Source organism: Strix uralensis, chromosome 15 (assembly GCF_047716275.1).
Source record: "Strix uralensis isolate ZFMK-TIS-50842 chromosome 15, bStrUra1, whole genome shotgun sequence".
NCBI classification, from domain to species: Eukaryota; Metazoa; Chordata; class Aves; order Strigiformes; family Strigidae; genus Strix; species Strix uralensis.
In genome coordinates this window covers 9175705-9198395 of record NC_133986.1, presented here as the reverse complement: position 1 = coordinate 9198395, position 22691 = coordinate 9175705, and the positions used below count along the sequence as shown (strand labels likewise).

The following is a 22691-nucleotide window of genomic DNA, read 5'->3' as shown; positions in this document are numbered from 1 at the left end:
AGCCTGAGTTTTAGCTGACTTGTACATCAGCATGCCGGATTCTTCTTCACCGGAAAGGTGGGCAGGTGGTGGGGGACAAAAGATGTTAATGAAAAAGGTCCTTGGTAACACAGACGCTAAATCATGATTTGCATCACCAATATATTCAACTCTAATAATAAAAGAAAATATTTAAGACAACACTACATAGAACGCATATTCTAGAATAATAGTCACATCTTAGTCCTGTCCTGAAGATATTATATCTACACATGAAGCAATTACCAACAGCACACTCTGTAACCAGCATTAAGACTCAGAAGGACTCATCTGCGTTATAATGTTTGCAGTGGCTGACACAGTGTTACTGGTGCTTCAGGATACTACTGTAGTGCAAACAATTGTCTACATTTTGGAATCAAAGGATGAAATCAAATTCAACTATAATCAGTTATAAGTTAGATCAATAGTTAATGCCATTAGATTATTAGCAATTAATATTCTTATGGCAACCATTGGTTTTGAGCGATAGGAGTGCAAGTAGTGTTTAAAAATAAACCCATTTCAAGCTGTAAGATCTACCAGGTGTCTTCACAGATACTAGTGTAAATTAAGATAACTTCCTGAATGGCAACATAACAAATATCCTGAAAAATTAGGGAGAGACAGCAATGCCTTAAGAGTAGAGCTTGTATAAAGAAACAAAGTATCAGAATCTGTTATAAATCACCCCTGAAAGTAAGATTTGGGAAATTTTCCAGAAGTCCTTTGCTTTCCTCTTTTGTTATGATGGCAGTTTTCAAATTTTAAGAGACAAAACAATGATTTTTATGTGTTTGATAACCAAAAAAGATCAGGATAGCTATCCAAGAACTATTTGAATTTAAGAAAAATCAAAATACAACTGCTTGCTGTTCCAGTATAGATAAATAGTTCAAGTCCATGGGAATTTTTCTACAAAATTTTACAAAACGAAACAAAACTCAGACTTCAATCTACATACAGGGTACAAGAGGCTTTGCCAGCTGTTTGGGAATTCATATAATTGGGCTTATGGACAATCTGATACTGAAACATATTAGGTTAGTAGCTTGTTGTGTGTGTTGTACCCAATTCCCATCCCTACACCTTTAGTAAGCGTAGGTCTTCTAAGATATTATTTTACATCAGATTACAAGTAATACAAATACATCCTTCTCAGAAGAGCTAAAAAGAACTCTAAAATTTTATGAAAAAAACTAAACATTTTTTTCACTTATCCAGACTGCGTGGCCTCTAGTGACTACAAGGGTGAGAAATTGTATGAGGTTTGGTAAATTGTGGACTGGGCTGACAATCATAGCGTGATGACATAAGCATGTATGAACTTGTGTGTATATTCCCCTGTCCCACCCCAGACACCGAGCAAAGTGCAACAGCTCACAGATTACGTACCAACCACGATGAGGAAACCCATACACAGCAAAAGTTGCAATCTCCAAAACCTTTAGTTAGGGAAGAAAAAAAAAGTCAAAACCTTACTTTGTAATTCTGCGTTTCAAAAATTAAAGAAGTTTCTTGACAGGAAACATTTTCCAGAGCTTTAAGCTGCTAATGTGACTCATTTTAAAATTCTGAAATTGTCATATTTGACTAGGTATTCCCCAAAGTAATCCAACGTACACACATCATCCAACAGGGACACGTATAAGGATATACAGTGAATTATATTAACTGTGAATTTGGCCTCATCTGCCATACGGGTTTCAGGCTTTTACCAAATAACGAATATAATAACCAATAATATAATATAATAACATATACTATTACACATCATATAACAAATAATTTGCCACTTTTTTTAATTCAAAAAACAAAGTGATTTTTAGCTATGTAACAGAATTCCTTATGTAATTACTCCAAGAGCTGAATGTATCCAAATAACATTAAAAAGGCTGCTTATAAGAAAGCTCACCTTTTCCATCAATTTTAAAAAGACTGGCTCCAGAAAGGAGACCCTAAGAGAACCATGTGCCACCAAAATGTTCAGGCCATTCAAACCCACAACACTGGCTCATGCTGTTTAATTCAGCATTAGTGTTGAATAAAAAACAATTCCACTAGCTGAGGAACTTGCCGTTCCTAATCATCCTAGTCAACAAATCCAGGAATACAGAAGTTAAAGCTTACCAGCAAAATTACTGTCAGAAGTCCATCAAATCTATTGCTTGGGTATGACAGGTATCTTTTCAAGCCCATTGCTAAGATTTTCAGCAACATTTCCAGCAGATAGTATAGGATGAAGAAGCAGTTGATAGCCTTCACCGCCAAAAATAAAATTATTAGAATTATTGACATCTCAGGGAACAGTAATAACTGTAGAAATACTGCTGCATCTTACCCCCAGGAAGAAGTCATCTCTTTCAGATGGCTGCTTATCTGCATCCATCACCAAAACCACCTTAAACAACAAGAAATATTTTATGAATCCACTGCTTTACTGCTGCATAAGCCAGATTTTTAAGCAGAAGTATTTTATGCTTTGCACATAACTTTTCAAGCAGCTCAGAAAGTATTTTTTAACTGCAAGTATTCTCTCCTAAGACTTTGCAGGACTAAAGCATGCCAAACATGGACATCTGCTACAAAAAGTGGTTATCAGAACAGAGACTAAAGAACAAAAACAGAACTGAAGTTTGTAGCACAGGAAAAAAAAAAAACAACAAACCATCCCTTTTACTTACACAGATAGAAACAATGTTTGCAAGGGCTACAACATTTCCCAAGTAGCCAAAGTAGGGATGGCCAAAGACAAACTGCATTTTCTGCATAAAATGGGATTGGTACTCTGGACTGGGAGGATGCTGAAAAGAACACAAAGGATTTGCTGAGACACAAAGCATAAGCATCTTAATAATAGTGGAGGAAACCCACACCCAATCTCAGATCTAAGAAACAGACATTTTCAAATCAAAACCTCAAGGCTACATGCTAATTTTGACATTTCAGGAGGAAGGTGTTTTCAAGCTCTGGCTATTATCAGCAAGAGATCATTTCTGATTAGCAAATGGGTTGATGATTATGGCACAACACAAGATAATGGCGAAAAAGGGAGATAACCCAACCTCTCTCCAATGCCCCAAGCAGGTAAACTAAACACCAAGCTACTAATTGTACACATTCCTTTCCCATTTCCCAACATTTAATCTCCCTGAAAAGATTCATAAGTCTTAGTTATATGCAAACATAGAAGAGATCATTTCCTAACCCTCGAAAAGTTTGATTTTTTTTTCCTTTCTTTCTTTCTCCCTCCAAGTGGAGAAGACTGCTTTCTGCCCATCTTCAGCTGAACACTTGAAGAATCCACATTTCATTCTTCCTTCAGGGACTGGAGGAAAGACTTTGCCTGAGAATATTAAATTGCTACCCTGCAAAGACTAATATATAGCAGAGATGCATTGCTTTAACACAGGACTGTCACAACAAAACAAAGCCCTCGCATTTCATCAAAAACAAAGACATCAAAATCAAAACCAAGTACAGAGCACTCATTTCTCCATAGCACTTTTCAGAAGGTCTATGCTGTAAGTCTAACTCCTATTCCTTGTTCCCTTGTAATGAACCTTCCTACTAAACAAAATACACACACAGATCCCTTATCTATCTCATCTGGCCAAGTTGCTTAAAAATGCTGACAGAATAAGCAAGCATGCATTTTGTATGTTGAATGCTACCTGTCAACCCCAAACTAACACTGTAAAAGCCCCCAAAGCAATGCTGTTTGTGACTATACGAGCAATCCACTAACAACTTAAAATCAACGACACCTTGCATTCAGCAAGTTGTGAAGTTGGTTTATATGCTTTATAACGGAATATTCTCACTTATTTTTGCACAAGACCACACTCAACTTATGACACTTTATAAATGATTGTCAGATACATACTTGCTTAATGGCATCTTTGTCTAGTTCTTCAAAGAGCTTCTGAAACTGGGCAGCTGACAGCTGGTCACAGGAGCACATTTTGAGTGACTTCACATGAAAGAGAAACATTCAGATCAACACCTGCAACAAGTGCATCTTCAAAGAGTGCCAACACTCTCAGACCATCTTAAAAGTCTTGGAATAGAGATGTAATACAACCTCCACCAAGGTATTAGAGTGAGCTTCAATACTGCTTTGCTTTAACACAGAAGTGCCACAGGACTGTGGGATTTGTCTTGCCTTTTCTGTTTTCCCTCTGGGATCACATGCTGCTTAAGAAGGTGCATGCTCTTTTGACATACTTAAATTTTTAGTCTCATCTAGTATTGCCATTGTTATGTTATGATCCAAGGAATGAAGTTACTATGTCAGTTACCACTGTTCTGTGGAAGTTACTACCTAAAAGGATTTTTTATTTCACAAATTGTAACATGATGAAGACACTTCCATAGCATGCTAAACACTAACTGTAGCACACACAGCAACAAAAGAAACAGAAAAAAACCACCAGCATCAAGAAAAATTAAAACTTGGATTTGTGTACCTAACTAACAATGCAATGGACAGCTCAGCATAATTACAGAGCAGGGTGTTTATTTTCAGGCAACTCTGTTTACACATTCACTATCCCAGACAACAACAACGGGAAACAATACATCTAAACCTCTTCCTTCCACTTCCAACCTTCACACTGGAGCCAGCCAACTGCTGATGTCATAATCATCAGCTCTGAATTGCTACTTCCTTTTGGCGGCAGATCTTACAATATGGACTTTCAAATCCTGCTGCAATGTTGTTCTCAAAAAGCAACATTACTTTCAGACATTTTTTTCTGAACCCACACCAATATTATCCACATCTCCTATTAGAGTTAAATCATTTCTCTAATCTCTGAAAATCATGGCATGAACTGCAACATTAAGTCTTTTGTTAAGCAAAACCACCCTCCCTGTAGCCTGATACAAGTATTAATACCTAGAGGGAGCAGCACAGCTAAAATCCAATGAAAAAAAGACATTTTCAAATGGTAGAGGGAAGCTGCTATAGGCAGTAGCTCTAGGCAACAGAGAGAAATGCTTTACTTCCAGAGAGAAAGTAAAGCAAATTAAAGAATTAGCTCTGCAAATCAAGAGTTCACATTAGTGTACACTTCTCTAAAGGTGAATGCATTCCTCAATGCATCAACCAAAGTAGCAGCAATCTCAAGGTGAAATCATTGCCTAGAGACTGCTTTTGTTCTGAAGACCAAAATATGAACACGGAGCTGGGCCACTATTCAGACTTAAAGAAAGTGGCATAAAGAAAGTTGAGCTGAAAGCTTCTACTCCTACATCAATGGCGTGATGAAGGAAATTTCAGTTTCCACAGCTGTCCCATCAGAGGGTTTGACAGCTACATAAAGACTAAGAAAATCCAGTTCTTACTCTCATGATGGCTTGCTTGCAGCGAGAATCCATTTCAGCTTTCCGCAGCACTTGCAGTAAGGCCCCAACACTGACATACGACCTATTTAAAAGAAAATAGGATGGGCACTGAAATAGATAACTGTCTTGATGGCAAAACCAGCTGTTCCAAATATACTCCTGCCTCTCTTTTTGAAAAGCAGATAAAATTAGAAGTAGAAATAAAAAGGAAACAGACACCATAAGAGTCCCAAACAGTATGTTATAAGCATCCAGAGTTCAAGAAAAAATAAAATGAGGTGAGCAAAGAGCCATTTTTCAAGAAGGGATCCTCAGTAAATATACTAAACAAAACAACATGACCAAAAACCTGCTCTTTTCTTCAAGATAATCTACTGTTTGAGCATTCTTCACTTACTGTTGTGTATTAGCAGGAGTCTCTTTCAGGGAAGAAAGCACTTCAAATGCAGCCCGGATTCCCAGTCGCCTCCTGAAGAGGGAGGACTGAACCGATTTCTGGACAGTAAAAACACCACAGAGAAGACAGTTTACTTCCACTTGTTTCAAGGAAATCCAACTAGATGATACAAATAACACCTGTAAGTGATTTGTCCAGCCCTTAGACAGAACCTACTGCAAGCCTCAGAAAGGGCCATACCTGTTCAACTGAAATAATTTTTCAGGAAGGCAAGATACCATTTTTCTTTCTCCCACCACCAAAATCCCTGTCGTTAGCCACTAGACCTAGTTGTCCAGATACTGGGTCCAACCAGAGAGGCACTCCAGAGTCTGAAAGGAATACCGTGAAGAGTCGCAGGCTGAAATCAGTGAAACCTGTTCCTACCAGAAGCACTTGGATAGATGAGGGCTGCCCAGCTCCTCATGCAATACTATGTCCTATGGTCAAATAATACACCAATGCCCTGGCACACAGCCCAGATTTGTGATTAGAGATCAGAATAAAAGACTTCCCAAGGCCTCGCTCCCTTCCAGAACACCATGTACAAGAAGGAAGGAAGGAAGCAAGCAAACAAGTCTCTGCAGTTCAAGTAAACATCCAGGTCACAGTTTATTATTAATTCTGGATTGCAAAGGCACACGCCTGTTCTGGAGACAACGGCAACAGCAAAGTTTGAGTATTCACAGGAATTCGTACTACTGTGCAAAGAGTTAGACAGCTTGTCCAACTCCAGCTTCTTGCCAAAAAGAAGACAGCAAGAGACACAGCTTTTTCATTTTTTTTTTTTTTTTATAGTAATCACTTTCAAACTTAGCTAGTTTATTGGGAGTCAGATTATGGCATGCTCTCACATGGGAAAGAGGAAAATTGAGAAAGAAGGGAAGAAACAGAGCAGGAGGAAAAGATTACAAAAATTCCTTTTTGCACATATTGGGTTTAAACACCCCTCTACCCCAAGAGGGTGGGGGCCATTCCTTCTGTGCAATATTGCCTAAGCCTTATTATCCAACACACTTGACTTTCTTTCCGGAGCTCTACTAGAGTAGCTATTATTTCACTTTTTCCCCAAGCCCTAAAGTCCACTCCTCTGAAAGGCTCCATGTAAGTAAGGAGAAGGAACTATAAGACTATGTATAAAGGGGGAACTAAGTAATGAAGGAACTTTAAGACTGTAAGGGGGAAATCACACCCCAAGTCAAAGTCACAAAGTTTCCCCTGCCAGTAAACCTGAAGAAGACTATAGCCATGAGAAAAGATCAGTTGGAACGTACACAATCGGAATTGCTCTTCATTCCAAGCTAGAGAGGCCATCACTGTACTGGTACAAAGGGAAAAGCGCTTAACCTACAGCCCAGAGGTTTAGCTGTCAGACTCAAGTGCTTTTGCATAGCACTGCCCTGACTGAGCTTTACCAAAGCCATTGCTGTTGAACTGTGAAGTTTTATAAAATATGCAAGAGAAAACTAAAAAACACAGTTAGAAGTGAAACTGTTGAAGAAGTGACTCAAGACTCAAAAGAAAAATTTCATCATGGAAGTTACAAAGTTCAAAGAAAAACCTCCAACAGTTTGAAGATGGCACCTCAGCAAGACCAAGACTTACCCTGTTCTGAGGAGCAAGAGACTGACAGCCCCGCTTTTGGCTGGTGACTGCCTGACCAAAGATTCAGTTGTGTGCCATCAGCGCGATGACCGTTAACACTTAGCCCAGCACTGTGTTATATCTACTATGTGTGTTAACTGCTAAGTAGCTGTGGTGCACCTTGGATTTCCGTATTCACTGCTGGAGCTAAACCCAATTCTGGAGATCTCCAGCTGCAACCATGCAGCCTCTTCCTGACACCACCTCTCCAGTCAGGTACCTCTTTTTGGAATAGCAATAGGAAAGTCACAAATTTAACTTCTTGGGTGAAGCACATTTTATTAGAAGTAACCAAGATGATCTTTCATTTAACTTGTCTCTGCTTTCTAAAATATCCTTGTCTCAGCTGACTTCAATTCCTCACAGATTGTTCAACTGCACTATCTCATATAGGAAACAAAAGCACTTACGTTGTTTCCTGATAAGGGAACCCAAACTACACTCCTACTTGGAGACTAAACAACTGACGTACATAATGCAACAAAGCACATCACACAGCTTGTTAATAAAGGAAAAAGAATTTTTAGTGATGAGTTTAACCATCATCACAGATTGCACACTCCTTGAACAACATGCAAAAGTACACTTACTTGGTCAGCTTTTGCTTCTCTAATATAGACACCTGAGTCGAAAGAGACCATCACACTACACATCAGATTCACATTCCACAAAATGGACAGAATCACGTATGATTAGGCATCTTCCAGAAGCACGTTCAAGTATTGCACGGATGACTGTCATTGCATGGAGAGTAAGCACAGCTTCCTTTTATTTGAGACTGAGTACTAACAAGAATAACTGCCATAGCTACTGGCAACTGCTTCTGGTACAAGTCAATCACAAGGCTCAAGTCCATCTTTTAGAGGCAGCACACTGCCCTAATCGTTCTAACATCACACCCACCCACCACAGTAAGCATAAAGTAAAAAATACCAAATGTGGAGCTGTTTTAGGCAGCGATTCTTTTTTATTGAAGGCTTCTAATGCTGTGATACTCAGAGAAATTAAGTGCTAGGATTTGCAACAATAGCTATTTAAATAGATTAGCAGGTTTTCTTCACAGAGGTCAAGTATAAGTTACTTGTTCACTTGTCCTTGTTCAGTTTTATAATAGTTTGGTGGTTTTTTTCCCCCTATGATAGTAAAAGTTGCAGATCCACAGCATACAAGGAAGTATACAAGCAGGTAATTTTGTCATGGAAGTGTATCAAGCTACAACAGGATATAATAGGAAAAGCATCTACATCAAAGAACCTTAAGTATCTTAAAACTCTATCAACAGCCAGGACAGGCATACTGCTTTAATACACAGTTGAAACTTAATACACAGGGCTTCACAGTTTTAAGGTTATGGTAGAACACAGAAATAAGGAATGCTCTACTCACCAGAAGGTATCCTCGAAACTGGTTGTATATTATTGCTGTAAGCAGATTCATCAGAAACAAGTTGCCTATTGGAGAAAAAGAGGCAGTAAGAATTATTGAAATACATAGCTGTTTCTCAGAGAAGTTTCAATGTATATAGTAAATCAGATGTAAAAATCAAAAATAATTACTTTTCTTGTGTTTGATTTCCAAAATGTTTTTAATGTTTTAATATACTGTGATGTAACCATTCCCAAATGATATGTTACTGAAAAAAACCCCACCATAAGTACCTGCCTTGAAAATTATCTTACATGACACTACACAATAATTGCAAGAAACCCAAAAAAGGAGAAATTGATGATTAAACTTTCCTAGAAGAATAACGCACTGTAGCTGGTATCCAGAAGTGTCAAAGTTAAAGTGCGTTTAAATAACTGGACACAAGAGGTAACTTACCTAATACAGTGAAGAGTATGAAGAAGATTGAATAGGCTCGATTCTTAGAATACGCAGGAATCATCACTGTATTAGATTTAACAAAAAAGTAAGTAAGAATTTAATGCTTAAGATGAAAACTGGAGACCTTTATCAATTTTTGGCAATTGGTAAAAGCTCTTGTATAGCTCCACTTTAGAGTTGCATATATAATTACACCAAAGGAAAGGCAACGATCAAGTTACTAAAGCCATGAAAAATCTTTACATAACCTTCCTCTGGCTGTACTAAGTAAGAACCATCAGCTGAAAGAATGGTTATAGCAGTCTGAAGATGAACTTACTCTATTATTTTTTGAAAAGTGAGACAAGAGTTATTTCTGAAAGATTGCTCACCATCAGGATTATTTGCAGTAGTTAGCAGGACCAGCAGTGATGTCAGTGATTCTGGCAGATTCCGGAAATACCCTGCCCACTCCTTATCCTGCTGGCCATCCTAATCAAAGAGATGTTCATTGTTAGAGAAACAGTGAAGAATCACTAAGACTGTCTTACCAAGGAAAAGAAAAAAAAATAAAATATAAATCAGTCAATAATCAATTACACACACACAATCAAATCTACCCCATGAAAAAAGCACGAGACAAGCATAAAAATGAGGACAATGTGTAAGAATACAGTGCAATCATTTCACTTATTAACAGCCATTAAAAAAACATAAAGAAGAACAGCAAGCTAAGACAGACACAGAAGCTCAATATAGAAGTTACGCCTAGCTAGCACCTCAGACCCAGGAAGAACAATAGCGTCACAAACAAACAATATAGGAATCTAAAGCCAGCCTTGATTGATATAAAAACCATCACCTCTCAGCCTGCAAGAGATATTGGTGTACTGGAGGTAAAAGGACTCCCAAAACATGATTTTAAAAAAATAAGAAAACTTTAAAAAAATAAATCACAGATTAAAATACCATCTTCAGTCTCAACTTGCATTATAAAAATTAGGGTAGGGTAGAAGCTGCTTTCTTTGCTATTCCAACTACAGCATGCTGTACCTCAGCACAGATGGAAACCTAATCACCCTGAACTTTAGGACTACACTCCAGGACTTGTCCAAAAGCATAATACAATTTGAGGACAATATTAAAATAGCTCTTGTGTATACTAAAGAACAGAAACAAAACCACTTCCTTAGTAACGAAGAGCTGCCTCGATAGTGCCATGTTACAATAGATCCTTGCCTATAGATTTTAAGCTCTTCTTAAACACCTACAGATCTACTAATACACTCACTGAGTGTGAAATGGGTCTCTCACTTCCCCTTTGACTTCCAAATAGAAAACTTAGCATCCTCTGAAGTAGTTATTTGCTCAGAAGTTACTGCCACTACTCAGAACGAGGGTTTTCCCCTTTCATACTCAGGACATTCAGTTTAATTACAGTAAGATCTACACAGAACACAGCTAGACAAGTTTTAGGTCTCTCTTCAATAAAGTACGTGAAGATGTACTTAAAGTACGAGTGCAAGCTTAGTCCTCATCTTATTTTAGAGGAAATAAATATTTACATAAATAAGAGTACACAACATTAAGCAATATGCTATAACCAGGATTAGTGCACATCACAGGAGTTGTTGGGAAGGTGGATGACAGGCAACTGTTCTGTTTTGAAAAGAATGAAGATTGAAAATGTCATGGACAGTATCAATGACAACATCACATAGAGCTTAAACATGCTGGGGGCAGGGGGGAAGATTAGTGCTACAGCACCCAAAAAATATTTGCAAATACTTTGGTGATTAAGGTCATCAAAATGATTTTGTGGCTGAGTGGAAACATCAGATGATCTGCTAAAGCTCAGATGTTATCAGAATTTTCATCAAAAACACACTGGGAGGCTGATCTTGAATCATCTACATATTTATTTTTTTCAAGTTCAAGTAGAGACAGCTAAAAGAGATGCAGAGTGCAAACAATACAAACATGAATCACGCAGCACAGAACAAACAGCCCTTGAATCTGCTGCAAAGACTGGAAAAATGTACCTCTAGAGGACGTACACAAGACAATGCAAAAGTCTAAAGGCACAAATTTAATTACTAAAAGTATTTTTAGAACTTGCTTTCAGGATTTTGCCTTGTTAGATACAGTTAGTTTTTATGGGTATTAGACTAGTAAATCAAAAAAAGAAAAAAAGACTACTCTGTAAGTTGCTATTTTTCACCTAAATGTATCTAAAATTGACTGGTTCAGGTATACAAGTTATATTCCCATCTGCTGGGAAAGCTCATACCTTAAATTAGATGTGACATACAGAGATAATACAAAGATCCAGCATGCAACTAAACAAAGGGGGAAAACAGATCTCTGCTGCTAATTTCAGAAATTTGTTAACATGGGAATTCAAGGAATTTGCTGATCATAAGGAAGACTACAGGCAGGCTCAAATGCAAATTGCAGTAGGAATGAAGGTACAAAACTGAGACTAAGAGGAGGACTAAAATTACTGGAAGAAGTACGCAACATGTGTGCTCATAGGAATACATCTATGAAAAGCCTTAAGAAGCAAGAACAAAAAAAATAAAATCTGAGTATGATACATTAAGATATAGGAAGTTTAGGAGAGAGTGAACATACCAAGAACACTGGAACACAAAAGGGATTTTAACCACAAAATTTGAAATTTGCTTTTCAAAAGCAGGAAGAGAAAAAACAGAGGAAAAAACAAAGAGATCAGAAACCAAAATATTGGAGTGATGCAGGCAAAACCAGGAAAAAACCTACCAAAGCATGGGCAAGTATACCAGTACTGGAAGGTAAGAAAACACAGAAGAAACTAAACTTAGCAAAAAGGTAGATAAGGAAAAGAAAAATGAGTGATAATACAAACAAAAAAGCGACAAGATTAAGAGTTCTGGACACCAAACAGTATAGAAGGCTTTAACGAAAGCACAGAAAGTAACTCAAAGGATCAAATTGGAGAATTGTATAAGGAAGCCTCTTGTATAAATAGACTCAATTTCTTACCTGTGATAATGGCATCGATACCAGTAATAGGCAAGACCATAAACAAATAAAGATGTCAACCACATTTTAGTACAGAACCATCTAACTTCGCTCTGAGCAGTGGAGCAGGACTGTCACAGCTTTCAGCAAGAGTGAAAGATTTCAGTTGTGGAGTAGGAAGGAGTGTTATCACTTAAGAAGCAAAGCACAGTCTTGAAAAAATTCTTCTTCACTAAAGGATGAAGAGATTCTAACACTAATCTGAGGGTCCTTCTAATGCACACTTAGAGAAACAGCATGGATACTATGCACAAGCTGCATCTCTCTAAATGGACTTCAAACTCATCCCAATAAGTGTGACAAGGTAACATGACCTTTTCAGGGGAAACAAGTTTCACCAGTTTGATTATAAACTAGTCATGGTGCAGTTATGCAAGTAATGAAAAAACACCAAAACAGAGATCTACCAAAGCGTAAATATAATTGGTTACCTTTGTTCGAGCAAACAGCAGCATGGCAAACATGGTAAAAAGAGACAGATGAACAGCTAGTAGTAGAAGAACACTGTTGGAAATAAAACATCATATGTATTAATACCAACTTTATCTTATTCTTAATAGCCTTTGATAAAAATACAAAAGGATGCCATATAAAGAAAACGAGGGTTATTTTTAAGAAGCTATATGGAGATAACAGAAGATGATCCAAGTTTGATTCAGAATAAGGATCACATATGTTTCAGTTCTTTCCTTACAAAAGGGCTGGACATAACATACAGAATTAAAAAAACCCACTCAACCAGCATCAGTAACCTTACCTGTCACATACAGAGTCATATCACATGCATTCTAGAGAAATTTTATGGACTAAAAGAAACAAAAAGTTAACACAATTCTCCATCCATTACTTCCTGATCTCACCAACCACTTAACTAGACCGTCAGGAAGGAAGCTACTCAGATGTAGTTACCCTTCATATTCTGGCATGTGACATGTTTGCTGTGAAAGGATGTTTTCTACGCTCTTACCTACCTTGCCATTTCAGGTAACGTGCTGTTGATACTTTTCAGTGTTTTCTTCATCATAGAAGAATTCTGAAGGAGAAAGAAAGGACGAAGAATTCTTCTTATTCTCACATCCTGCAAAAAGCAAAACAATGGACCAGTCTTATGGGAACTCAGTATCTAATGGCACAAATATTTTTCATACAAGTTTGTCAAAAAACACTGATACACATATCAACAAAGTCAAGACTGTAACATAAAAAGGCTGTGCTCAGAACTTAAACCTGTCCCATTGAAGTCACAAAGCATGCAAAACAGATTTTATGGGTGCCTCATTAAAAGAATGAGAGATTGCTCTAAAAATGCACATTGATACTTCAATAGCCTCATCAGGCCACTAATTATAAGTTAACTTTACTACTGGGTACACATAACGAGCAGGCCAACAGATGGCATTGTCATATTTTCTGCCAAGGTCTATATCAAGAGGGAATTCACAGCAAGCTACTTTTACTAAAAACAGGTACATATTTTGAAAATAAGTGCTTGATTTCAATTTTCAGCCTTTTTCTTTTTATAATGAAAGGGCCTGCTAATTACTCAGCATTTTCTGCTCTGACAAGACTCAAATAGGTGATTGCCTTTATTTTCCTTAACATATACTAAAGCAACTAAGCTGTTTGACTGTTGCATTCAGGACACTTGCCAGCCTTCAAGTTATTTTGGGACTTATCAGCTACTTCAAGTATTTCAGCATCCTGCATTTTAACATCAGTCTTCTCAGGGTCGCACATAACAGCAACAAAATAAAAATAAAAATAAATAAATCAATCACTTTCTTCCTTGCTATTCCCTTATTCATACATGCCAGGAGTTGAACTGCACCTTCTGCCACTGTTTTGTATGGGACGGTCCTGTTCAAACTACTTGTTCACTATCACACCTAAAGATTGTACAACCACTTCTTTCCAAATTCCCCATATTGTAAGCACAATTTTCATCATAGATAATTAACTTTTCAGCTGCATTATATTTATTTCACTTGAATATGAAGAGGACATATGCATTTTTCTTATAGTTGGATGCTTATAAGCTTAAGTGACATGTTCTTTCAACATTTTAAGATCATCTCTGATACTACATCACCTCCTGATCAGCAGTGACCACTGAAGCATGAACAACTAAACAGCAGGTTACTAATAGTAGCAACTGCATCCAACCTAATCCTGACTAATACAGACAATAATTTGAAATAGATTTGAAAGTTTTCTGAAGAAAGAAGACACAAGAACCAAAATTCAAGATTTCTGCCTCATTCACTTCCCAGCATTTTTACCTTATTAGTATTTTCTTAATGATGACTGTAAGTGAACAACAACTAAATTCATGCAAATTTATGACAAGCCAGAGAAAACCAATTAGGAGATTGCATTATCACAAAAAGGAGGACACTTTTAGAACCATTCCACAAAACTGACATTCCTCTCAGGACACGACTGTTTTGAAAACAATTCATCTTGGAAAGCAGTTGTTAAACTATACAACTACCTTTTACTTAGGCACCACTACATAGACTCTGCTGGTGAATCAAGTTAAGAACATGACAGAATTGGTGCTGTGCAACCAGAGTTTTCTCTGTATTCTGACTGTGGATAGACTATAGCAACAAAGCTTTATTTAATTTTACCAATTAACTCACATCTTTTATTAAGAATCAGACAGAATCCCTTGAGAAGCTACAGTACACCAAATATTTTCTATGTTTCAGTGTATTATTGAGCTATCAAAGACCAAAAATAAACTATCTTACCCTCTTCCCTTAATTCTCTAATATTAGCCCTGCTGACTATCCCTTTGCAGGTTCTCCTCCTCTGCCACTCTCTACAACCAAGTTGCTGACCGTTTCTGCAGAAAGCAGTTCTTACCTCTGTGCAGAAAAAACTCAGTGATACAATCCAATCGGTAAGGGAAACAATTAATGTCAGTATATAAGCCATTAGCCATTTATTTTTCCAAAATTCTTCCCATCCAATTAAGTAACTCTGGGGAGGAAAAAGAAAACCAAACAACTTATTTTAGTAATAAATTCCAATACCCTAGTAAATCAGCACCAATTGTTTTCCAAGTTTTTGTAGTTTTACATCAGTGCTCATAAAGAGCTCCCCAATACACTGATCAGAGAGTTTTCCTACAAGAACTAAATAAAGGCCAGTACAAGTGAGAGGTGCACACAGGCCATGTGAGAGGAATCCTTTCAATGCAAGAAACATGTCCATTTAGTAAGCATAAAGAGAGATTTTCCAGAAACAAGTATCCAAAGAAAAGTTTGGTTTCTGACTATTTTTATTTTGTTTTGTTTAAATGAACTGTCATATATTTGATTATTCTATACCCCAGTTTCTACAGCCTAATACAAGCAGCTAAGCCAAAATGATTGTACTCTTAGCAAAATTTATTTCCCTTATTCCACACAAACAGGAGTTTATATTTCTTAAGGGAAAAAAAAATAAAGCTTTTAATTCAAAAAATATGCACTGTCTAATGTCTCCTGAAAGTAAGGCTTTAATGTAGCAAAGCAATCTCATCATGCAAATCCAAGATTTGAATAATAGTTCTAAGACATTTCCCAAGACATAAAATGGAGGAAAGCCACAGTGACTATACCTTCAGAGCTGCTCAACACACCTAGTATTTCACTGAATACCAAATGAATGTGATGCTCACCTTCACGGAGGCATCAACCATGAACACAAGAAAGCAAAGTAGCTCAATGCTCTCCGTTAGGCCACATGGAGGATTCCAGGCAGGAAGGCGGTATCGTACATCTGACGTCATAGTAAGTGAAGAAGGCTTTTCAATGAAAGCCAAAGCCAGGATTATAGTAATGGTTAAACCCAAAATCCTGTTTGGACAGAGATGAAATTAAAAAAACCAAAAAAACCAAAAAAAACAAACAACAAAAAACACACACCCCCCCAAAAGAAAAAAAACAACACCAAAACCACAAAACGAGTCAAAAGAATAACAAAATACTTCCAGTAAAGCAATTTTCTTAGAGGCAAACATATTCAACACAAATGGGTTAGACCTTTATGAGCACTTGATGAGCATGCTGTTGCCTCTAGTACAATAATGTAACTGCTGACCACCAAATAACCTTAGGTGGTGTTCTTTTGAAACTAACAGGAGCAAACTATCTTCCTACTATTTAACATGTTTAGAAATAGACGCTTGGAAAACTCTAACACATAGTACTGTAACTCATGCCAATAGTCCAATTTATGCAACAGTCCTATGGCTATTTCAAAGAGCCATCTACACAATCACACCTTCATTTATCTTGTTGCTTTTCACCTCTGTCATGTTCACATGTAGTCAACCCACTTGCTTCCAACAGTAAGTTCTTAGAAGGATAAAAGCACAATTATCTAATTATTTAACAAAAAAGCAAGATGAATATTTTTTATAAAGACTTACTCCTAAACAAAAAAGCAAAAAGAATACCAAGTTCTTACCATTGACAAGTTCTTGAATAGTACCATCGATAAAGCCACAGAGATTTGGAGTCCACACGGTGATTTATAGATCGATACTGGAGGCAGAAAGCAAAAAAGGAAAATTCAAACATTACACTCATTCTGTGTCAAAGATCACATTACCAAAATAAACCAAATTCTAATCAACAAAGCTCTTGAGACAATTCCAGTTTCACAATAAGATAAAGAAATTATTGTACAAGTTATTAATTATTAAAGTATCAGTCACCAATGACCATAGCTGTAGTCTACATGTGTGCAATGGGAAAGACTTTAATGAAGCTATCCTAATCTAAAGATCACACAGTTGCTCAGATAATCCAGCTGTGTGACAGTCATCTGAAGCAAGCAGTATCATCATTACACTGTAATAATTCAGTGCCTATTCTATGTACTCGCCAAAACACCCATTTAGTTCACCTTTCTAGCATTCACTCCATTCATGGATCTTTTGTCTTTCTCTTCCAAAAAGCCATAAGATGCAAACAAATTAATTCTGAATGTAAAAGACCTCCATCTACATCTTTAAACAAAACATGCCTTAAGTTCAAGGAAGTACTCGTGATTCTTCAGAACTGGCCTGCTTTTGGTTAAATCTCCTCTGCAGCTGCTCCTGGGCTGCCATTACTCTGTTTCCACTGAGAAGTATCCACTTCCAGACAGGAGTGCACACCTTGAATGTATCTGATCCCCAGAAATCTTCCAACCAAAACCTATCCGAATGCAGCAAGAGAGCTCAAGAACTGCCCTCCAGCATTCCCACTGCCTGCACTAATAACTGGGAGATAACAGGATCTAGGAATCTGCAGTAATGGCCAGTAAAAGAGAGACGAAGAGAATGAAGACTTCCAAAGCCACTAAGGTCAGCTGAAGCAAAAAGACTTCCAGCTTCTTGCTTGAATCTAGCCTTAAACTCTACCAGCTCTTAAACTATGCAAATCGTCAGATTTAGAGGCAAATTACAGGGTTTGCTCATACAGTTTCTCTTAGCAGTAAGGCCAGTCATTCTCAAAAAAAAAAAAAAGGAACACAAACCCAAAACCTAAAACCACCCCACAAACCAGCATCTCTTTTATGTCTTTTGACAATCTTGAAGAGAAGACTATTTCATTGTGTGAAAAAACGTTTCTCCTATGCATATCATAGGCATTTGGAATTCTGATTTTGCTTTGTAAATCAAGACAGTGTTATATGGAGGTTGCCCGAACACATAAAAACTTGTGACAAATATCCAGAACAGGAAGCATAATAGTCAACAAACAAGTTATATTTACCTGTATTGCATCTTCAATAAATACTATAGCTTGGTTTATATAAAGGTCATTATCAGCTCCAGCACCTATCAAGTTGAGAAGAAATAAGAATCATGTGCTGTCTTTTGGATAAAGCCTACAGCTTGCTTATTAGTTTACAGAAGCTCCACAGCCGTGGTTCTTATGGCAAATGGCACCATACACACACAGCTCCTGACACGTTTGCTCTGTCAGCAACACTGTGCATTAAATAAGTAATAATCACCTCAAAAAACATCGTGCAGCTTTCTGTATTTTTTAAAAAGGTTTTCTCTTATATTCATTTGAGTAGCTAGATTACAGTAGTAGTTAAATAGCTATGACAAGTCTGGATTATTTCTATACAGAGACAAGTCCTAAGTAACACACATCGTACTAGAGCTTCAATCAAACTATTCTTTGACTAAGTATATAGTCAAGTGAAGCTGGAAAAATCAGACACTAGTATTCTAGGCATTTTTACTTTTGTTTAATAAAGGTACTGAGGTTTAGATTGATCTCGTTCTCTCCAAAACCAACAGAAATCTCCAGTCAGATGAGAACAAAATTATGTCCTTTTTTAACCTGCCCTGGTTCCAAACAGATTAGAGTTCAAGATATAGAAAGGGGTGAAAGTACATGAAGTGAAATAAAGTATCGCCAAATTAGTTACTATGCAACATTTAAAAAGCCATTACTAAAGTCCATATGAAGATAGATACATAAAGAATAAAGGGCAATTGCTTGCGTTCACTTGAATTAGGGCCTTTGAGTAACTAACTTGGCAATTAAGCCAACAACGGACACAAAGGCAGGTAAGACCAAAATAAGGAAGGAAAAAAAAAGGGGGGAAGGAGGGGTAAGAGAGAAAGGTGAGGGGGCTAGAGATATGAAAAATGCATGGTAGTGTAACCTTCCCACAGAGGGGAAGAGGCCCAGGAGACAGCAATCCCAGCACAGGATACAATGAGAGTCAGTCCCAGCGCTAGAACAACATTCTCCAGGCTCCCAGAAATGCCAAAAACACCATTGATCCAAGTCCCAGATGATTTTATGTTCCACATGATTCAGCAGCATCTATTTTCTACAAAGACTGTAAACAGTTTTTAAATGTCACCATTTATCTGAGCATAAGCAACAACACACTTTTGTACTGATTCTGATATGAACCGTGGTGCAAGAAAGACAGCATAAACAGGAGACAAGCTAGGCTCCTGATCTTATCTTTTTCAAGAAATCACACGCCAGTGAGACAAAAATAAAGTTGTTTAAAGGAACAGTATCAGTTAAAAGGACAGTAAGAACAGCAAAAGGTTGATGGTTTCGGAGCACACGCCAAGCCTAGAGTTGATCCCAACGTTTTTGAAAGGGCAGAGTCTAAGCAACTGTTCTTAATATAAAACTAAAACAGGGAAATTACCAAGAAATGTTTGCTTTAGCAATTTCAGTTAAAAAAAAATTACAAAAAAACAAAAAAACCCCACAACAACAACAACAAAAAAAAAAAAAAAAAACCAAACCAAACCAAACCCAAACAACAACAACAAAACAAACCAAGTACCAAACCACATATTCTCCATGCATGCTACCAAGGATATCCAATCTACTCTGCAACTCTTAGTCAGAGCAAGTGACACTTAGTCACAAGTGATGATTAAAGAATTGCTCGGTTTGTGCCTTCAGGATCTCTCTCGGACCCCACTGCCCTTTTGACACTGAACAAACAGGCAACAAAAAGAGAAGATTCCCTTAAATGATGTGATACCCTGATAATAAGAGAAGCTGAGGTCACCAGAGGAGACTTTCCGGGATGAACTGAAAAGTCAGACTTCTAACATTAACTGGGTCAGAGAAAAAACAAATCAAGTCTGAGGCTGAAGCAGCGCAAGGCTTACGCCTCGGGTCAGTGATAGCGGCTCGGTGTGTTCAACCAGTCTGGGCGGGCACAGCCGGTCCCGCGGAGCCGGTCCCCCGCGGAGCCGGTCCCCCGCGGAGCCGCCCAAACGCCGGCGGGGCGGCAGACCCCCGCCGAGCCCCGGCCCCTCGGCATGCCGGGGGCTCTCCTGCTCCGGTGCCCGGCCCGCTCCCGGGAGAGAACAAGCTCTGAGGGAAAGGCGAGAGCGCCACCACCCGCCGCAGCGCCTCAGGCACCGGCTTCCTCAGCGCCGCCCGCCAAGCCCGCGGCGCGCCGCCACCGCCCGCCCCACGGCGCTCACCGTCCTCAGCGGCGGAGCGGCCGCCGTCCCGCCAGACCCGCCGTCCCGTTCGCCAGCTCCGCGGGGGCAACAGCGGCTCCGCCTCAGGGCCGGCTCCCGCCTCCATCGGCACCGACCACCGCGCTCGCTCCGCGCCGCCGGGACGGGACGGGACGGGGCGGCCCCGCCCGCTGTACGTGACCGGCTGCCGGGGGAGGGCGGGAACGGGGCTGGGGCTCCTCCCGCCACTGCCGACCCGGCCCCCGGCCGCCGGCTGGGTCTGCCGCCGGCAACCGGCCCCGGGCAGCCTTCCCCCTCTGGCGGCAGGCAGGGCAGCGACTCCCGCCCCCTCAGGAACTAGTATTTTTAAACAGTCGGTGGGGATGAAAGACGTGACGGTAAATCTCTAGTAAAAATCGTTGGTTCTTCACCCGAACCTACGAGAGCAGATCCCAGGCGTCGTTTACGATTTTTAAAAAATATCCTTCATGAGAAGTTGCAGCTTTTTTACCTCACGGCAGCGGTAAATTCGGTGTCCGCGGCGGAGCAGACCTCTAACCCAGTCAGTGCCTGAGGGGGAGCTGCGGCCCAGCACTGCGGCGGGGCGGGGCTGGGGTTGAGGCTTTATTGAGAAAATAATAGCAAGGACAGAAATTATTGCTTCCTGCTTGTATTCATACAATTATTTACATCCCTAGTCGCAGAAGGGATTTGTACTTAGTCACCTAGTCATCCCAGAAGCACATCTGAACTTAGCTTATGCTGCTGTGACTGTTAAAAGATGCTTCACTTGTGCTGCTCTCCCCCTTTCCTCATGGTCCCTTTCATACACCCTGTCACTGTTCGATTTCCTAAAGCTGCAGTTTCAAAAGAGTAGATGTCAGGATAATTTGACAACCACACACTCTTTTCTGCCACGTCCTGGGAGCTATGGCAGCATAACAATAAACAGGAAAGCGTATCAATCCCTCATTTTGGTTTTCCAACCTGTGCACTAAACCTAAGTCTACCCTATCTCTAATTGCGAGGGGGTAATTTTTGCCTGCAGCTGCACAACTGATGGGTCAAACCCCACAATTTTACACTGACTTTAAAATAAGTCTGGGGCAAGATCTAGCCTTTTGGGGAAGTTTAAGATTAAAAGGAAAACTCCATGACACTATCTTTACCATCACTAGTAAAAACCGAACGGCAGCAGCTATATGTTATTTCCCATTCTCAGTAGACAGCAAAGCACTGATAAAATTTCAGTTATTCTTGATAGCAGTTGAACTAGAGGCATCAGATGATTCAGGTACAGTGAACATTTCGGGAGAGTAAAAGGAAAGTAGGGGTGGGCTGGTACAGTCTGTATTCAGCACCAGCAGGTATAATCTGTTTTCAGCACTAACCAATAAGAAATAGAATGAGATTTGCACACATGCTGTAAGTGCCATTGCTAGGAAACACGAGTGTCCTTTCACTAAGTGTCTGAAATATTCAGGGTAACCACAGTAACATGGAGCACATGTAAATATTGTAATATTTTCGCTATTATTTTTTATTTGAACGAAAGCAAATGTTTCCTTCTTTCATCTTCTGTGATTGTCAGGAAAGAGAATAACTTCAGGAAGAAAAAAAAAGAAATAAGAAGCCTTCAAATATACAATGGATTCCTGAGCTTCTGTTCAAAATTCATCTACCCCCTCTGGCTGGAACAAGAAATGGAAGTGCCCAACTGACCATGAAGGAAGGAAAATCTCAGCTGGGGTTTTCCATCAGACAAACATAAACATTCTTAGTACCAGCAACATCCACTAAGGTAAGTCACTCACGTATTTAAACGAATGCCATATCATAAACCTACTAAGAACAATGGAGCATCTTTAACTCCAAGTGAATCAACTCTGTCTTTCCAGATTGTGGAAAACAAATGTGGAGAACATGCCCTTTAGCAGACATTTTCCATTAGCACAATGTACGACCATTTTAAACAAAAGTCTTGCTTGGTCTAAGCTCCCTGGCTGTCACAGTTATAGCACTGTTTGCCCAGAACCTCAGAAATGCGTTTCTCGTTTCCCCTATTAAAAGTGCACCTTTCAAATCAAATTTTAAAAAAAGCAACAGAAAAGTCCAAACATTAAATGAACAAGCAGAAAAGGGACTCAAGTGAAGGAACAAGCCTCTCCTTGTACCTTTTTTATTGTTCCACAGAAATGGAGACATTTAAAAGATCAATGAAGTCATTAAGTTAAAATAACTTTTCGCAAACAGTAGGCAGAAGGTGGGCGACACACTAATTGAGCTCAAAGGAAGCTGGCTTTATTCTTCATTCTGCAGTATTCACTCCATTTCCAGATGTTTTACACCCAGCAAGCTTGACTCCAAGAGTAAAGGGATTCTGTACGCAAGTCCAACCACTCACTGATGGCATGGTCAGTGCTAACAGAT

At 38.9% G+C, this 22691-nt stretch overlaps 1 protein-coding gene across 2 annotated transcripts in view; it reads right to left on the bottom strand.

Annotated features, from left to right (window-relative positions):
- The window catches only part of TPCN2 (two pore segment channel 2), a 32219-nt gene extending 11791 nt beyond the window's left edge, over positions 1-20428 (bottom strand). For both annotated transcript variants that reach the window (XR_012630973.1, XM_074884827.1), the window contains exons 1-17: positions 20283-20428; positions 18070-18134; positions 16775-16851; positions 15984-16161; positions 15185-15301; positions 13288-13394; positions 12748-12820; positions 9646-9745; positions 9272-9337; positions 8834-8898; positions 5765-5862; positions 5368-5449; positions 3905-3991; positions 2703-2822; positions 2360-2419; positions 2149-2277; positions 1414-1463 (exon numbers count right to left, since the gene is read on the bottom strand). Coding sequence is in view for 1 of the 2 variants with exons in the window: in XM_074884827.1 (XP_074740928.1) it covers positions 1414-1463; positions 2149-2277; positions 2360-2419; positions 2703-2822; positions 3905-3991; positions 5368-5449; positions 5765-5862; positions 8834-8898; positions 9272-9337; positions 9646-9745; positions 12748-12820; positions 13288-13394; positions 15185-15301; positions 15984-16161; positions 16775-16851; positions 18070-18134; positions 20283-20388 (1580 nt within the window). In the remaining variant the exon portion in view is untranslated. The remainder of the gene's footprint in view (positions 1-1413; positions 1464-2148; positions 2278-2359; positions 2420-2702; positions 2823-3904; positions 3992-5367; positions 5450-5764; positions 5863-8833; positions 8899-9271; positions 9338-9645; positions 9746-12747; positions 12821-13287; positions 13395-15184; positions 15302-15983; positions 16162-16774; positions 16852-18069; positions 18135-20282) is intronic.
- Positions 20429-22691: the final 2263 nt, after the last annotated feature.